This window comes from Lepidochelys kempii, chromosome 3, assembly GCF_965140285.1.
Source record: "Lepidochelys kempii isolate rLepKem1 chromosome 3, rLepKem1.hap1, whole genome shotgun sequence".
NCBI classification, from domain to species: domain Eukaryota; kingdom Metazoa; phylum Chordata; order Testudines; family Cheloniidae; genus Lepidochelys; species Lepidochelys kempii.
This window is the reverse complement of record NC_136382.1, coordinates 104,378,874-104,397,561: the sequence shown is the minus strand read 5'-3', so window position 1 is coordinate 104,397,561 and position 18,688 is coordinate 104,378,874. Positions and strand designations below refer to the sequence as shown.

Sequence of the window (18,688 nt, the reverse complement as noted above, 5' to 3'; positions counted from 1 at the left end):
TTCCTATGATGCCATTCTAGTACACTGACCCTTTCCATAGAATATGAGTGGATAGGCACCTCCACATGGCTGGCCAGTCCACCCACAGTCTCTTTGCATGGCCCCATATAGGCTCTAAATTGTGTAGAGTGTCTTGTACTGGCCCTCTGAACCACAGGTGAATTTAATCCTTTGCATACTTATAGTATTTTTACATTTTTGTTCTTCTTAAATGCTCTTAACTTCTGTCTTTCCTGACTTTCTGACTTTAGTGACTGATCCTGCAGATAGTCACTGCTCCATAATCTCTATTCCTGCACATATTCCTCCTGAAATCTATGGGTCTAAGTGCAATAGTAGCTATTGCATGTGCAATAGTAACTGTTTGCTATATGTGGAATAACATATGCATTGGTAACATATGCATTGGTGTGCTAGGCACCATACAAACATAGAGTAGGAGTTGGTCCTTGACCTGAACTATAATGCCAGTGGAAGGAAAACAGAGGCACAGAGAATAGAAGTGACTTGCTTCTCCCTGATATTAAGGCATGTTCTTGGAGGTATTTAGTGTGCATTTCATTAAGATATTTACGGTTTTCCTTATCAAAAGAGGGAGCCTGAGTTCAGTAGCCAATGTGGCAGTCAGGCTGCACAGAGATCACGTAGGTTGCTCTCATGGGCTATATTAGGGGTTGGCAACCTTTCAGAAGTGGTGTGCAGAATCTTCATTTATTCGCTTTAATTTAAGGTTTCGCGTGCCAGTAATACATTTTAAAGTTTTTAGAAGGTCTCTGTCTGTCTATATATTATATAACTAAACTATTGTCGTATGTAAAGTAAACAAGGTTTTCAAAATGTTTAAGAAGCTTCATTTAAAATTAAACTAAAATGCTGATTTTATGCCACCGGCCCGCTCAGCCCGCTTCCAGCCTGGTGTTCCATTCACCTAGGCCGGCAGCAGGCTGAGCGGGGCAAGCGGCTGGTAGCCAGAACCCTAGACTGTCAGCCAGAACCCTAGACTGGCAGCGGGCTGAGCGGGGCTGGCGGCTGGGACCCCAGACTGTCAGTGGGCTGAGCAGCTCAGCTCGCTGCCACTCAGCCTGCTGCCGGTCTGGGATCCCACCCCTTCCCACATAGAGTGGGTACCTACCTTCTCCCTGGTTCTAGCCCATTCTCTTCCTCTCTCTCTGCACTGAGTTGAGGGTGGGAGTGCACTGAGCTCAGGGCTGGGGGTGAAGGAGCAGGCTGGGGGTTGGAGTGTAGGGTCTGGCCAGGAGCTAGAATGAGGGAAGTGGCTCAGGGTCAGGGCAGGAGGTTTGGGGGTGGAGTGCTTACCCCACTCCCATTTGGTGCGAAGGGTGCAGGTGGGAATGTGGGGTGGGGGTGGGGTGCAGGAGCTCCTGTTTGGTGCTCAGGGTGGGGATGGGAATGTGGGGGGTGCAAGAGTCAGGACATGGGGGGGCTGGGGGGGTGTGAGTGGGGGTGCAGGAGTCAGAGTTGCGGGTGTGAGGGGGGTGCAGGAGTCAGGGTTGCGGGTGTGAGGGGGGTGCAGGGTCAGGGCAGGAGGCTAGGGTTATGGGCTGGGGTCATGAGGGTGCTCCCAGCCCCCTGCCCTGAGTGGCTCACAGCAGCAGGCTGGTGATTCCAGCCTGATTCCACCCCCTTCCTCAAGGCCCTGTCCCCACCTCTTCTCCACCTCCTCCCCGGAGCAGCAAGCTCGCTGCAGCTCTGCTTCTCCCCCTCCCTCTCAAGGGCCATCAGCTGATCGGGGGCAGGGAGGGAGTGGAGGAGGGGCAGGAACCCAGCACATTGGGGGAAGAGGCGGGAGAGTGGGGAGCTTGCCTGCTCTGCAGCAACCTCCGGCAGGACCAAGCTTCTTCACCCTGCCCCCGTGGGGAGGGGTGAAGGGAGGAGGCGGAGAAGAGCAGGCTGGGGGTCCCGGCCTGGGTTCGGCAGCCTGCTGAGTGGGGCTGGCGTCTGGGACCCAGCAGGCAGCAGTGTGCCATTAAAAATCGGCTCACGTGCCGTCGGTTGCTGACCCCTGCACTATATGATGTTCTGTCTCCTTTGTGAAATTATTAGGTTCTGCTCAAATATTAGGAGAAGTTCATTAAGCACACTTAGCAGAGATTTTTCAATCACTTACAACTTCAATCTCCCTCCACAATTAATTCCACACATGGTGCAATCCACTTGTGCAGCACTTTTTTTTTTTTTTTTTTTAAACAGTAGGGTTTAATTAATGCAGAGAGCCTATGCTGGCCCTTGGCACTAGGTGTGAATTTCAGTAAAGAGCGGTGTCTGCTAGATTTGGGGTGGGGAGATTAACTTGACTTAAGTGGGAGAACTCATGCTTAAACTGAATTGGGCTCTATTGTGGAAAAGGCTAATAAAACAAAAGCATGAATCAGTTGTGTAAGTAAAAGATTTATCAGCCATCTGACAGAATTTTACCACCCCAATTTACTTTTCACCAGTGTAGGCTTGTTGGCTACTTTCATTGCACCTCATTTGTATTTGATGATGAATTTCACTTATTTCTTATGGAAGTATTACGTATTACTGGTTAACAGCATGTATCACTGTACTACCAGGTATTTTTTCATATACAAGGATTGCCCCCATTTAATTTTCTTTCAGTGTTTACACAAAATACATTTACATCCTACAATTTTTAGACTTATTTCAATTTTGTGAAATATGTTACTGTACTTAAAACGTTTTGTGTTTTCCTGAAATAATTGATTTTGCTATTGATATTTTGTCTGCCTTTAGGTATATCCTTCTTTCCGTTCTATGATGGCTGTTCAGCAGGAACAAGGTAGCACGTCATTCTGTGAGCTCCAGAATGAGGTATCAAAAAAAGCTAGTGTATATAGTCCACATGAGAAAAAGGAGCAATTTAAATGGATGAGACTGCCTGGACAGGTGAAGGTTTTTTTTTAAAAGTACCAAAAAAATCCACTATCTGCTAATAAGGTTATTTTATGGTATAAGTTTGTGAAACAAGTCTGGTTTTGAGGGTGTGGGTGGGTCTCAAGAACCTGCTGGAGGGCAGGACTCTTTCCATGGAGGTCCTAAGCTCCCATCCTAGCTTTGGGACCCGTGCAGTCAGTTCCTTGACAACATGATTCTTGGGACTCCTCATTCAAAGGATGTTTCACCAGCTTAGTGGGGATGGAGAGGAGTTAGTGCAGCTCCACTCTTGGTGCTTCTGGTCCTGCCCATTCCTCAGTTATGGATCCCCACCACACGTCAGAAAGGGGACCTTCTGTGAGGCTATTATTGTCCATATAATCATTCAGTTTATTCTCCAAATGGGAATGGGGTTTATTTCCCTGCTGGATGCCATGTAAGAAACACAACTAATACACAGAGTGCATTTGTTCAAAAGAAAATCCCAATTTAATCTTAGATGTAAATGGCTTTTGTTTATGTACCTCGATTTTGTGATATTATATAATTTGTCTTAAAAACTGCCAGTGGTTTTATTTCTTTCATATTTAATAACAGCCAGTGATTTAAGTAGTAACAAGGAAATGTTAGAAAAATCAACAAATTGTTTTAAAATAGCAAATTGTCCAAAGATGAAAAGGGTATGGAAATAAGTTTATGTTTGACATGTTTAGGATGAATAAAAATTGTGTAAATTTAGATTAAATTCTTTTTCAAAATGTTTTATGACGAATTTTTGCCTTTTTGCAGAAAGGCAAATAAATGCATGAGCCAAATTAAGTGAATTATAATCTTGAGAATATTGTCTAGACATCCTCAAATATTAAATTATTTATTATTAAACTTGTCCATGTAAACACTGTAGAAGTTGTGTTTTTGAGAGATCCAGGTACTAACAACTTATTTTGCTGATTTTTTTGGCTTGTGGAAAAGTTTGTTAAATACATAATGTCTTTTAAGTTTTGTGTATTTGTTAACATTCACAGCTGTGCAATAACTATTTTTATTTGGAAATGTAGGCTTGTCGTATACCAAACAAGCATCTCTTTTCACTGAGAGCAGGAGATATGGGATGTTTCTGTATTCGTTTTTCTCAAGATGGAAAAACATTAGCAGCAGCATGTGCAGGGAGAGATGGTTATCCCATTATTTGTAAGTTATGAATTTATTACTTCTGTTTTAACATAGAGCTATAACATATGCAAAGAGCTCTTTTTTTCCCCTTTAGTTTTTTATTTTGAAGAGTGTGTCGATTGGACTTTAAAAAAAAAAAGTGTTACTTTTTGGAGTATAGAGGTTTTATATTAACAGTTATGTTCTTTTAGTAGATTTATTTAGTAATTCAGCACTGTAAATATTCTTAGCTATAAGGCATCTTTAGCAAAGTGTCTGCTGATTGAAGACAGTATGGCTTTTCATATGTGGTAATGTATATGTCCAGTTTAAGGACTTGATATTACAATATTTCAGCATCCAGTAGAAATCTGAGAGTCTGAAATGTGCCAGGAATATAAGTTCTGATAATAAGTTTTTAAGTGAAATAACTTGCCCCTTTCTTAGATTTTTTTTTTTGACAGGGGAAAGGGAATTTGTGAATGAATTTAGTTTTCATTAAAGTGGCTAACCAATAATACTTACTAGAGCCAGGCATAACGCAGGCAGTCGTCTTCACAAAAATCTCCCAATACAACTCACTAATGACTAGCAATACTATTCATATCCTGGGCTGCTTCTGTGCAAGAAAATGTCACTTGCTGCATTTTGAAACAGAATATAATCGATTTTTTTAGATTCTTGGGAACAATGTTCCATCTCCACACACAATAAAAGGCAAAACCTATAAATGCAAGTACTTAAAGAGTAGCTATCACGGTTATATTGCTTCTCTACAAAACTTGCTGATCACCAAAAAATTGACCTCACCATTAATATTCTTATGTAGCTGGCCAAGTGGCAATCAAAGTTTTAAAAAAAATAAAATAGAGTATTTACTTAATGTCCTAGGTTCATCCCTGAAAACTTAAACTGTCTAGTCTAATTTTTAAAGGGGTTAATGCACTTGTGACATATCCATGAACCACTAGATGGAAGTAGATGCTTGCAAACTTGTGTTAAATTATTAACAATGCATACCAAGTAGCTATTTGATTTTGAATTATGGAAATTAGGAGCTAGTGGAGTTGAATTCACTTATGCAAGCAATGACTTGGCCCTAGTAATATATCTAGCTTTGTAGTAATTATATTCCAGATGTTGGTTGCATCAACATCTTCCATATTTGAAGATTGAATTTGTATCGGAATATGCAGTTATAAGTCTTATATATAAAATCTTGGCCCTAAATCGTTTTCTTTTGAGTATCGATGCTTTATTATTGGAAAAGCAGTTTCAAATGTTTCCAAATTTAATCTTTTTATTTACATTTTCATTAGTATATGAGATTCCTTCTGGACAATACTTAAGAGAATTTTATGGCCACCTTAATATTGTATATGATCTTTGTTGGTCAAAAGATAATGAGTACCTCCTTACTGCATCCTCTGATGGCACTGTCAGGTCAGTATGAGTGAAATGTTATAGCAACTGTTGTCAAAATGATAAGTAGGCTTAGTGAACCCAGCTGTGTCTTTATCATAAACTGTGCTGGACAACTTTTAACCATGGATTTGAGTGTAATTTGAGTTATTTGTTAATGTTATTGGAAAGCTATGATAGAATGATAGCTTTTTAGGAATAATTTTATTATGTTTGGTTTAAAATATACGGTGTTTTTGGTCCAAGATTTTAAAATGTAGTTGCCTAAGTATAGGCTCTTAAAACCATATTTAGCCGCCTAAATAAGTGGTCTTATTTTTCAAAAGTGCTCAGCACCAGCAGCTATTACAGAAATCAATAGGACTTTTGGAACATTTAATCCTTCCAAAAATTACCATATTCTAGATGCAAAAGCCAATCTTAATGCTATATTAAGGCTGCAAATTTGAACACACCAGGCAGGAAATTGAAAATTTAGAATTCAGTAGCAACTTTAACTTTACCACGTTGCAATTGTATATAGTAGTTTGAATTCTTGGCCTCGCTGTTAAATGTGTAACTCAAGGCAAATCACTGTATCTGGAATATAAAATCTTAACTCTGAAATTTTTCCCCTCTTGTGTATAAATTTAAAAAGTTACATTAATGCAGTATTTAAGCAGCAAATCTTGAGGTACTTAAAGCTCCCTCATCCCTCCAAAAAAAACCAACCCAGAACACTTAAAACACAGCAAGAAAAAATATGGCCATAGTATTCCACAAATGTGTTATGGGTAACTTCATAGGTTTTAATCTTCACTGATGTGTAGATGCACAAAAACCTAGCTATTGCCTTTGTTGGGCAACTACATAGTGCTACAGGCAGCTGCATAATTAAAATCCCCAAAGAATTGTGATTGCCACATTATATGTGTTGAAAGTGTTAATTTAATTGGTTTTACTATGGGGTAGAGGGGAAATAAATATAAAGTTCTTCAAGTGATTGTCCACATCGTTTCCACTCTTGGTATGCTTGGGTATGAGATCAGGTTTTTTTGGCCAGCTGTGTACATTGGGGTCATGCCTTTGCCTTGGACGTCTTTGCACCATTCATCCAAGCCTGAGGGCATAAAAGGCAGAGTGGGCCAGCTGCCCCTTGGTTCTATCTTACCTCTTGTAGCAGCAAGATGGAATCCTTGCAGTGTCCTTCTTCTCTCCACGGTGTTTGTGTAGCTAGTTAGTAGTCTTACTGCCTAGTTACTAGTTAGTTTGTTCATGTAATTAGATAGTTAAAAATATTTTTTTTCTTAAATAAGTTTCAGTTTAGGCTAGCGCCCCGTGCCTGTACAGGGATGCTAGAAACAGGGTGGAAATAAATTTCCGGAGTTCAAAACCTGTCTCTCATGTGAAGCTTAATTCCCGTTGGAACGTTCCACATCAAACTTTTGAGTATAGCTGCAAAAATTCAGTAGATTCAATTAGACCCTTAAGTATTTGCATGTATTTACGTCTAGAACCATTAGCACAAAATTTGGTATTAATTTATATGGTAATATTTACTAGAAAGCGTCACGTTATGAGACAGTTATCCTAACTTTTTGTTCTGTTTTTTGTTTTTAAAAGAATGTGGAAAATTGAGACCCAGACTACAACTTCTGTGAGAGTTTTCCCTCATCCTTCATTTGTTTACACTGCAAAGTACCATCCAGTTGCTGACTATCTTGTGGTGACAGGCTGTTATGACTCTGTGATTAGGGTATGGAATACAAAAGTGAAAGAGATCTATGGTCAGTTAATACAGGAGTTTGATGGTCACAAAAGTTTCATCAATACACTGTGTTTTGATGCAGAAGGTATGTTCAATATGTTATAATTGCATCTCAAACAAAGAGCAGTTCAAGCCTGTTCAGTTTGGTGTATTTCACTGAGATAGTTGTTAAAAAACAGGATGTTTTTATTTTGTTACAATTGTTATTTTATTAAAATGTCTCACTCAGATCTACTACTATCCAGTGTGTTGATGTATTCAATTATTATTTACTGTCTGTAATTTGGGCATGTCTACAATATGCTGGGCACTGTACAAACATTTAGGAAGACATAGCCTGGGCTGAAAAGATAAATAAGCAGGCAAAAGACAGGAAAGAAGGATATAACAGATGTAAAAGGGTCAAGGTGATAACTAGCCAGGTCTTTATGATACAGTTTTTTTAAATTAGATATATAGATTATCCACAATTGACCCTCTTCCTAACTAGTTTTAGTTGGCTAGTTTCTTGTCAGTTTTCAGAGTAACAGCCGTGTTAGTTTGTATTCGCAAAAAGAAAAGGAGTACTTGTGGCACCTTAGAGACTAACCAATTTATTTGAGCATGAGCTTTCGTGAGCTACAGCTCACTCCACAGTATGCATCTGATGAAGTGAGCTGTAGCTCACGAAAGCTTATGCTCAGATAAATTGGTTAGTCTCTAAGGTCCCACAAGTAAGTACTCCTTTTCTTTTTTCTTGTCAGTGTCATTGCAGAAATTGGTATGGAATAAAGAACAGAGACTATTGTGGGAGAAACAGGCAAATGGTGTGCCAAGGCTGGTATTATGAGCTGAGCAGAGATGTGGGGAGGCAATGTAGAAAAAAGTAGGGCTGTGAAATGATTACAACATTAATTGCTATTAATCGCAGTTTTAATTACAGGGTTAAACAATAACAGAAAACAATGTATTTATATATTTTTGGATGTTTTCTACATTTTCAAATATATTGATTTCAACTACAACACAGAATACAAAGTATACAGTGCTCAATTTAAATTATTATTTTTATTACAAATATTTGCACTGTAAAATGATAAACAAAAGAAATAGTATTTTTCAGTTCACTTCATACAATACCTTAAAGCAATCTCTTTATCATGAAAGTACAACTTAGAAATGTAGATTTTTTTTGTGGCGTAACTGCACTCAAAAACAAAACAAAGTAAAACTTTAGAGCCTACAAGTCCACTACGTCCTACTTCTTGTTCAGCCAAACACTAAGACAAACAAATCTGTTTACATTTACGGGAGATAGTGCTGCCCTATTCTTATTTACAGTGTCGCCAGAAAGCGAGAATAGGCATTTTCATGGCATTTTTGCAGCCGGCATTGCAAGGTATTTACATGCCAGATATGCTAAGCATTTGTATGCCCCTTCATGCTTTGACCACCATTCCAGAGGACATGCTTCCATGCAGCATTATCTTACATAAATGTAAACATGCTTGTTTGTCTTAGAGATTGGCTGAACAAGAAGTAGGACTGAATGGATTTGTAGGCCCTAACACAGGGGTGGGCAAACGTTTTGGCCAGAGGGCCACATCGGGGTTGCGAAATGGTATGGAGGGCCGGGTAGAGAAGGCTGTGCCTCTGCAAACAGCCTGGCCCTGTCCCCTATCCGCCCCCTCCCACTTTCCACCCCCTATCAAACCCCTCCACTCACTGTCCACTGACTGCCCCGCCCCCTGACAGGCCCCCCGCCCCATCCAACCCCCTGCCACACTCCTTGTCCCCTGACCACCCCCTCCCGGGACCCCCGTCTGTAACTGCCCCCCCCGGACCCCACCCCTATCCGACCCCACCTGGTTCCTGTCCCCCCGTGACCGACCCGAGCCCCCGTGACCCTACCCCCTATCCACTCCCCCCCGTTCCCTGTCTCCTGACTGCCCTCCGCCCCATCCAACCATCCCCTGACTATCCCCCAGGACCTCCTGCCCCTTATCCAACCCCCCCACTTACCATGCCATTCAGAGCAGCAGGATAGGCTTATTGGAAAGCCTGGGAAATGGGCGGGTGCAAGCGGTGCTGCCCATGTGGCTGCGGGGGAGGAGGGACAGAGGAGGAGGGGCCGGGGGTTAGCCTTCCCGACTGGGAGCTCAGGGGCTGGGCAGGACAGTCCTGCGGGCCGTAGTTTGCCCACCTCTACTCTAAAATCTCACTTTGTTTTATTTTTGAGTGCAGTTATGTAACAAAAAAACTACACTGTAATTTGCACTTTCATGATAAAGAGATTGCACTACAGTACTTGTATGAGGTGAATTTAAAAAGATAAAATAGTATTTTTCCAGTGCAAGTATTTGCAATAAAAATAATATAAAGTGAGCACTGTACACTTTGTATTCTGTGTTGTAATTGAAATCAATGTATTTGAAAATGTAGAAAAAAATAAAAAAAATGTATAATAAATTTGAATTGGTATTCTATTATTGTTTAACAGTGTGATTAAAACTGCAATTAATCACGATTAATTTTAACTATGAGAGGAGCTCTCTCGCCAACATAGTGCTGTCTAGACCAGCACTTTGGTCAGTATAACTTATTTCACTCAGGGGTGTGGGTTATTCAAACCCCTGAGTAACATAAGTTATACCAAAGTAACCCGTAGTGTAGACAAGGTCTTAAGTTACAGCCTGGGGAACTGGGAGGATGGTGAATTTTTCAACCATGTCAGTGAATGGAGAGGGTTTGGAAGGAGAGATAAGGAGTTCAGTTTTGGCAGTATTAAGACTGTGTTGGTGGCAAGAGATCCAGGAAGAGGTGTTGGAGAAACATTCTAAAATGCATAACTGGATGGAGATGTGCGTTGTTGCTGTGTGAGTAGAGGAGCTCCCCAAAGATGGAACATTTGTATTTTGGAATCTGGGTTTTTCAGATAGGTATTTCATGAAAATGTAGATGCGTTATTTCTGTGATAGGCATGGCAGCTGACCACAGAAAATAAAGAACTTTCTACTTCGTTGTTTACAATGATGTGCATACTGTTGGTTTAAGAGCAGCTATTGAAAGGCAGCAATTGGAGGGAAATTTGCATTTGCTCTTGCCCAACCTGTTCTCAGTGGGGGTCTTCACTGGATAGTTATGCACTAGGGGTCTAATCTAAGGCCCACTGAAGTCAGTGGAAAGACTTCCATTGATTTCAGTGACCTTTGGATCACACCCTAGAAGACAATACTAAAAAGCAAAGATATTGAATAAAACCAACTTAGCATCTAAGTGAAAAACCGTCAAAGTATTTAATTGTAAGTATTACAGTATTTACATTTTTATTCTGTTTGGAATTTATGATATTGACTTCTGTGATGTATTATAAGCAAAATTTAGGCTTTTTGACTACCCTGCATTAATTGGAGAAAATGGAAGCAAAATATTGCTGTTCAAATATTGGCTTTAATAATTCAGTTTGTAATATATCCATGAATGTGGAAATTACTATAAAACTGTTAATAGCACTGATAAGACAGAGTTTCCAATGTATATTTAATTTTGGGGATATCTCTTGCTCACATATCCCCTGTTGTTCATTTAGTATGGTTTCAAAATCTTGCTGTTAATACTACTTAAGTGCAATTATTATTTTACAGGACTTCACATGTTCTCAGGAGACAGCTCAGGGCTGATTATAGTTTGGAATACCTTTATCAAAGGAAGTTCTCAACATCCAGTCCAACATTGGGGTATAAATAAGGTATACAAATATTTTAATTAGCACGATAACTTTTATGTAAAGCAGTTTCAAATCTAGCCATCTAATTTGCATTTAATTACTTTTTCATGTCACTTTTGTGTGGTTGGAAAGTAAATTTCCCCTAAATGTCTTGTTAACACTTTGCAAACGCCTGATAAAACATGCTGTGATTCACTGGGAATTTCTAGATTTTTTTTTTTGTCAGTTTTTAGATATGATACTGTAAGTAGAGAACGTAAATGCTTATTCTTAGCACCAGCTTCTACAACAGATGTTTGAGAATTGGTAGCATTGTAATTGCACACAGTAACGTGTTGTTTGTACTTCCATAGATAGAATTAAAATAACAGACTGTGTATCTTGTCAAAGTAGCTTTATTCACACTTCTATGGTTAACGTCTTGTCAGCCTTTCTGTTATCAACTCTGGTTTTCAGAATTTCATCATTATAATAGGATCTGTCACTTAAATGGTTGTGGAAACTTGATATGGGCTAAAACTTGTTGATTTGGGATATAGTATCTTGTCTAGGAACCAGTGTTTGCTTTTTAAAATGGCCTTGGTTTTTTTTAAACTGCGTTTAATCTCTCCTTGCACTGCCCCCCACCAATTTCATAAGTTAATACCATAGTGACATCTTTACCTTTGTTTCCTATCAAATTAGTCTTGCATTACAATAAACTTCATTTTTTCATGGTAGGAAATAAAAGAAAATGATATTAAAGGGACTCCAATAAATCATCTAGAGGTACATCCGAATGGAAGACGTTTATTAATCCATGCCAAAGACAGTGTTCTGAGAATTATGGATCTCAGAATGTAAGTAGGTTTTTGTAGTCAATGCATAGATTTCTGTGTCTCAAGTTGACTCATTGTGATAGTAAAATGTTTTAAAATTATTAAATAGATACTTAAAAGAGGAAGGATGGTCCAATAGTTACAGTGCTAGACTGGGACTTTGGACACCTCAATACAAATCCTTGCTCTGCCACAGGCTTCCTTTGTGACATTGGACATATCCTGTAAGTTAGAATTTCCAAAAGTGCCTAAGTCCCATTTACAAAAATGATTTAGCCACTTACCCTATGTCATTGACTTTTCAATGTCACTCAGGAAGTCCAACCTCGTACAGAAAGTCTGCAGCAGATCAGGGATTTTAATCCAGATCTCCCAAATCCCTTTAAAAAAATTATTTAGTTACTTAGCTTGGTTCATTGACTTTCAGTGGGACTTAGGAGCCTGAGTCACTTAGGCACCTTTGGAAATTTTACTCTTTGGGTATGTCTACATTTTAAAACGCTACAGCAGTGCCACTGTAACGCTTCAGCGTAGACACTACCTGCACCTACACCTACATTCTCCCATTGGCGTGGCAATCCATCTCCCCAAGAGGTGATAGGGAGGTTGACAGAAGAATTCTTCTATCAACCTAACACTGTCTACACTGTGATTTGTCATACCCTGAATGATGTAGCTATACCAACGTAAGTGCCTTAGGGCTAGTCTACACTAGAATTGCAACAGCGGCGCAGCTGTACCAATGTAGCTGTGCTGCTGTAGCGCTACTAGTGCAGATGATCTATGCCGAAGGGAGAGAGCTTCTCACGCCGACATAATGCTGTCCACACCAGCACTTAAGTCAGTGTAACATACGTCACTTGGGGCGGGGAGGGGGGGGCTTTTTCACACCCCTGAGCGATTTAAGTTATACAGAAGTAAGCGCTAGTGGGTACAAGCCCTTAGTCTCTCTGTTCCTCAGTTCCCCTTCAGTAAAATGGGGCTAATAGCACTTCACTCCCTCACAAGGTAAATACATTCAAGATTGTGAGGTGCTCGGATACTATGGTCACAGGGGCCACACAAGTACATGCGATGGATGGGTGGAGAGACATTCAAATATAATCTGTGATTGTTATTTTCCCCTTTATTATTAATATATTTAAACTATTAGTATAAAAATAAAGAACTTAAACTACGAAAAGCAAAACCGCCCTAAGTGAATATACCGCTAAGGCTAAAACTTAAATCCAGAAAAACAAGGGAATGTAGTGTTAAAGCATAAAATCTGTGCTGATGTTTTGTTCTTAATTTCCCTCTTCTCCCTCCCCCTCCCAAACACAGACACTCAAAGTTTCCCCAGTGTTTTAAGAAAAGATGCTTGGGGGAAAATACCTTCCAAACACTGACAGCACAAGGAAGTATCTGAGGTCTAGGGACATTTTTTCAGAATATACATTTATTTATAATGTAGTTCTCTCCCCATATCACTCTGTTTAAATTTCTTTGACCCTGTCATGTTTTGGGCTATCAAAAGACTTAGCTCTTTTACAGCACTTTTCCTCTTGCCAGAAGGGAGAGGATCCTTGGAATGGTCTTGATGGAGAGGCCAAAGCTCAGAACCTCGGTGCAGTGTGGTTGCTTTTCATTGAACCGTCCACAGAATCTGTGTGTGGAGTCATTGTAATGGGCCCTTTGAGGGTCATATGAATGTAGGGGGATCCTACAGAGGTGTAGAGCCAGTATTATAGTTCCTATACTACAACCCTTCCTGCTACTGGCATGGCAGTGTGTTTGGGGGGGAAGAGGAAAGTGGGCATTGCTAAGGTTTCCCCACATACTCCTGGAGCCACTAGCAGCCAAAGAACCTTACATTGGAAAACCACCCAGCCAAGACTTAGAAACAGCGGGTATGTACCATGTGCTGTAGTGGACCCCCCTGGAACTATTATTGTGTTCAGAATCTCTACTCTGACTAAAAAGTTTCTAGTTATTGTGACTGAAGCAAACTTCAGAAATGTGAGCTGAGTGTCACCAATATGAAGTTGTCTGTGTGAGTCTGCAGAGAGCATGAAATAGTAGCTCTGAGAGGTTTGAACTGCTCTGTTAATCTCCATGAGGTGTTAATTCGGATTCCCAGCAATTATACTTTTAAATGTCAACACTGTTAACCATTTGAATCCTCACGTAAGAAAGGAGAGAGAGAGGGGATCACAGATCTGGACAATTTGCTGTGAGTGACACCTAAAGCTAAAACAAAGCTCTTAATCTTACCCCCAAGTTCCCCCCACCACTACTTTGATCACTAGACATCCCCACCATTCTGCATGTCATTCAGGTCTGAAATGTGGGCATCCTCTTTGACTTGGACCTCTCTCTCTAGGTCCTCACGTCTATATGTCTCAATCTTGCCAACTTTTTCTGCTTAACATCTCTAAGATACAGCCTGTGTCATCAGTCTATGCAGTTAAGACTCTCATCATCTCATGTCTCAAGTACTGCTGCAACATCCTTCTCTCTGGCCTTCATGAGTGCATTCTTGCCCTGCTCATGTCCATTCAGAATGGTGCAGCAAAGCTAATTTTCCTAGCCTGTTGCTTTGACCAAGTCACCCTTCTCTTTCCTAGCCTCGTCACAGGCTAGGAAAATTACTCCCCTTCTCGAGTGTATCAAACATAAACTATTTGTCTTCACTTGCAAGACCTATCCAGGCCTACCTGTCAACTTTCATTCACTATGAAGATGTCTGCTTCTGACTCCAGTTGACCATGATGCCAGTCTCCATCGCTCACTTGTTAAGTTCTCAATCAAGCATCTTTGTGCTTTCTCTCATGTGCCCCTCATGTGTGAGAAGCTCCCCATAAACATCTTCAAAGCTATTTCATTATCCTCCTTAAAATTCTCCGTTTCCATAATGCCTACAAAAAAGCTATTCCACAATGATCCCATCTCTGCAACAGTGACTGATCTGGTTACCAACACACATTGTAGAATGCATAGTGGTACTCAAAGCACATTGTCCTTGTAAATGTACCGCAAACAGCACATAGCTCATAGCTTCAGCAAAACGAGTAGTCCTTGTTTATAAATGTCCTGCTAGGAATTGTGTGGTGCTTGCTGCACTCAAAGCTCCAGGCCCAGAGAACAGTCCAGCACAGGATGCTACTGTGGCTGACTGTTAAAATGCTCTTTCAAAGATTCCCTCAACTGCATAGCCCCACACTAGCTCTTGTAATGGCCCAGGTGTCTGGCTGTTCACAGTCAGCAAACAGCCGCTCTACCTTTGTCCACCGTGGTGATTGCTTTTCAACCTTTTCACCATCACAGATATTATGCAGGACACCACAGAGAGCTGTAGCCATTGAGATATTTTTCTCACTGAGATCCAATCATATGAGTAAATACCACATCATCTTTTCACATTCAGCTGTCATTCTGCACCAGGTGAGCTGGGTGTTGTCTTTCCTTGGTGCTGTCAAGGTGGCCAGTGTGTGACTTCATGAGCAAGGTGTTTGGTGGGTCCCCCTGTGTCACTAATGGCATTTCAGCATTGCCAGTGGTAATCTGCTGGTTGGGAAAGAAAGTCCCTGCTTGCAGCTTTCTGAATAGTCCTGTGTTTTTGAAGGTGTAAGCGTCATGTACCTTCCCTGACCAGCTCACGTTGATATTGGTGAAGCATCCCTGGTGATCTTTCTGTTGATATGCTCTGTAGCAAAATAGGAGTGTGCATGCCATCTGTCTTCCTACCACAGCTTGGAAACCCCATTGCTACAGATCCATCCGCTACATCTTGCACAGTCCTCCACTGCAGGAGACCATTAATGGCCCTGCATACTTGCATGATGACTCCCACTGTGGATTGTCCAACTCCAAAATGATTACCCTCTGACTGGCCGCAGTTTGGTGTTGCAGTCTTCTAAAATGTGATCACCACTTGCTTTTCAACTGTCAGCGCAGCTCTCATTCTGGTTTCCATGCAATGGAGGGCTGGGGCAAGATTGGCACACAGATCCAGGAATGTGGCCTTTTGCATTCTGAAGCTCTGCAGCCACTACTCGTCGTCCCAAACCTGCCTATGTTGCAGTCTCACCCATCAGTGCTCGTTTCTTGGGGCCGGAAACGGTGCTCCACTGTCAGCTGCTGCTCCATGAATGCCATCAACAACCTCGACTTGGTTCTCACTGTGTCCCATAGCAATCTGTCCTAGAAGAAACTGTCATGTCCCCCGTTGTTGTGGTACTTTCTGCGGGTCTGCAAATACCAGAGGATCACATGTTCTGTATTTGCAACATTCATGGGAATAGTGTAGAGCTCTGTGCTTTAGTCAGAGGTGGCAGACACTGAAAAGTGCCACCTGGATTTGTGGGACTTTTTAAAAAAAGTTGTGATAATTTATGGACTATGGATGGCATTATGGAATGGAGAAAGGTACATGCTGGGAACTTGACCTCTAGCTCCCAAAGATCCCTGAGTGAGTAATTTCTACCCCATAACACATTGCAAAAATGTCCCAAAAGGCATTGGACCAGACAGCACTGTGTAGCACACTGGGATACCTACCTGCAGGAGACCATACGTTGCATCAACACAGGCACTCCTGCTGAGTATGTGCAGTGCCGACGCAAGTAGCCAAGTATGCATGTGCCAAAGCGATATACAAACTTTGGTGACTGTGTGCCAATATAACTTGAATCGAGCAAAGTTTGTTTTGTAGGCATGGCCTTCTATTATAATCTCCTTGGGACAGGGACCGGCTTTTGGTTCTTTGTTCTTACAGCCCCTAGCACAATTGGGTCCTGGTCCATGACTAGGATTCCTAGGTGCTATGGTGATACAATTTTTTTTTAAAAAAAATCTAATTTTGGTGCCATACATGGATGATGTTTCGGAGTACCACCTCTTTCCCACCCCTCCCCCAGTCAAGAAGGAGCCAAGTCCAAGGAATCCAGCAAATCCCCTGGGCATATTTAAGCCTCACTGAGGCGAGGAGGAGCTGAGCTCAGAGAGCTACACAATTATATTTTGAATATCTACACATACTACTGTAAGGGGCACCTCATTTTGGCAGTTTACATGGGTGGAGTGTATTTTGTTGGCAGAGGTGGGAAAAGTACCACCACTTTTTTTTTTCCAGTCCAACCCCCTTGGCCCAGCAAACAATCAGCCCAGAATTAAAGAAATGCAAAGACAACTTTTGTACCCACTGTCCAGATCTGGTATTCCTTTGCCATTTCCAAAGGTATGGGCTTAAGTAGGTAAGTGCACTGATGCCTACTTTAGATACAAGATATTGAGCTAGTATTGTTTATTCAGCAGAAAATTCATATGTGAGGTATGGGAGATTTTGTCTGTTATGAAAGCAATTGCCACACTTAGACTATTCTTTATTTTTAGCTTGGCTACAAAGAAATACATAGGTGCCACAAACTATAGAGAGAAGATTCACAGTACCTTAACACCATGTGGGACATTTCTTTTTTCTGGAAGTGAAGATGGTATAGCATATGTTTGGAATCCAGAAACAGGTAACCAATCAATTATTTTACAATATTAGGCCAGGTTGTTAAGCTCTCTGGAAGAGCCTTCTTTTTAAAAAAACAAAAACAAAACTTTTTCTTTTTCATTTAATAACATTGGTGCAAAATAAAAATTTAGGCTGATGTCCTTAAGTCTGTAAATGTAAGGTCCACCTTTTATATCAGTGTTATTAGTTATATGCTCTGAGTTAACAATTATATTCATATGGGAATAAATCTCAATCACAGGTAGTATTTCAGATTTCTAGTAGTAATTAAACATTTCTAATTTGGTCTTTTGTTCAGTTATCCTTTCCATATATGATACCAAAGTATTTGTGTATGCAGATTAAGACCCTGTTCCAAAGCCAACTGAAGTCAATGAGTGTCTTTCTGTTAACATCAGTGGCTTTGGATCAGGCTGTTAAGAGCTGTTTATTTTACTTGCACAGTTGACTGACTGAAGACCTCTAATAAGTGTATGATCAGTATACATAGCCGCCTGGATGTAGGAGTACTAGGCTTCCTCATAAATTGCCCTCAAAATTGGATAATTCCCATATAACCACTAAAATACAAAAGGACCCTGCTGGACAAAGCGCAAGCAAAGCACAACTAAGAGCTAGAGAATTTGTTGTCTAAATTAACCTTATTGTACTGTGTATAGCAGAGAGGAAATTAAATGCAGTGGTTCATAACAAAAATTTGGTTTTGTTGCCTTTCTGCTTTGTTCTTTTATATCAGATAACAACCTAGATATTTAAAACATTAAACATTTAAAAACTGGTATTTAGGCAGGCAGGTCTGTTCTAAAGATTTTGGTTTTTTTTAAGGCATCTTCATCAACCAGGGTTCAAAACTACCTGCACATCATTGCACGACTTTCCCAGTGTCTATCAAAAATAGGTGGAATGTAGGAAGAGAGAATTTGTAGATAAAAGCACTGAGCCTAAAAAGACTTATGCATGTGTTTAACTTTATAGACTGGACAGGGTCAGGCCAGATGGCTACGAAAGAGTGGTCGAAGACACATTAGACACATTAGTTCCAGGTTAAGGAGGTCCCTTTTCCCTGGGTAAAATAACAGGGACTATTCCAGAACACTCAGAAACTTTCTAGAAAAAATTAAGGCAGGCAGGCTAATTAGGACACCTGTAGCCAATTGGGAAGCTGCTAGAATTAATTAAGGCTAATCAGGACACCTGGTTTAAAAAGGCTCTGACTCCAGTTAGTGAGGGGCGCGCAAGGAGCTGAGAGTGAGAGGGTGTGGTGCTGGAGGACTGAGGAGTACAAACGCTATCTGGCATCAGGAGGAAGGTCTTGTGGTGAGGATACAGAAGGTGTGGGAGGAGGCCATGGGAAGTAGCCCAGGGAGTTGTAGCTGTCACACAGGTGTTACACAAAACACTATAGACAGCTGTGATCCACAGGGCCCTGGGCTGGAACCTGG

At 40.9% G+C, this 18,688-nt stretch overlaps 1 protein-coding gene across 8 annotated transcripts in view; it reads left to right on the top strand.

Moving 5' to 3' along the window:
• The window catches only part of AHI1 (Abelson helper integration site 1), a 188,530-nt gene that overhangs the window by 45,967 nt on the left and 123,875 nt on the right, over positions 1-18,688 (top strand). For all 8 annotated transcript variants that reach the window (XM_073337383.2, XM_073337381.2, XM_073337386.2 and 5 more), the window contains 7 exons: positions 2,758-2,910; positions 3,957-4,089; positions 5,370-5,493; positions 7,075-7,304; positions 10,843-10,946; positions 11,646-11,764; positions 17,117-17,247. In XM_073337383.2, the coding sequence (XP_073193484.1) occupies positions 2,758-2,910; positions 3,957-4,089; positions 5,370-5,493; positions 7,075-7,304; positions 10,843-10,946; positions 11,646-11,764; positions 17,117-17,247 (994 nt within the window). The remainder of the gene's footprint in view (positions 1-2,757; positions 2,911-3,956; positions 4,090-5,369; positions 5,494-7,074; positions 7,305-10,842; positions 10,947-11,645; positions 11,765-17,116; positions 17,248-18,688) is intronic.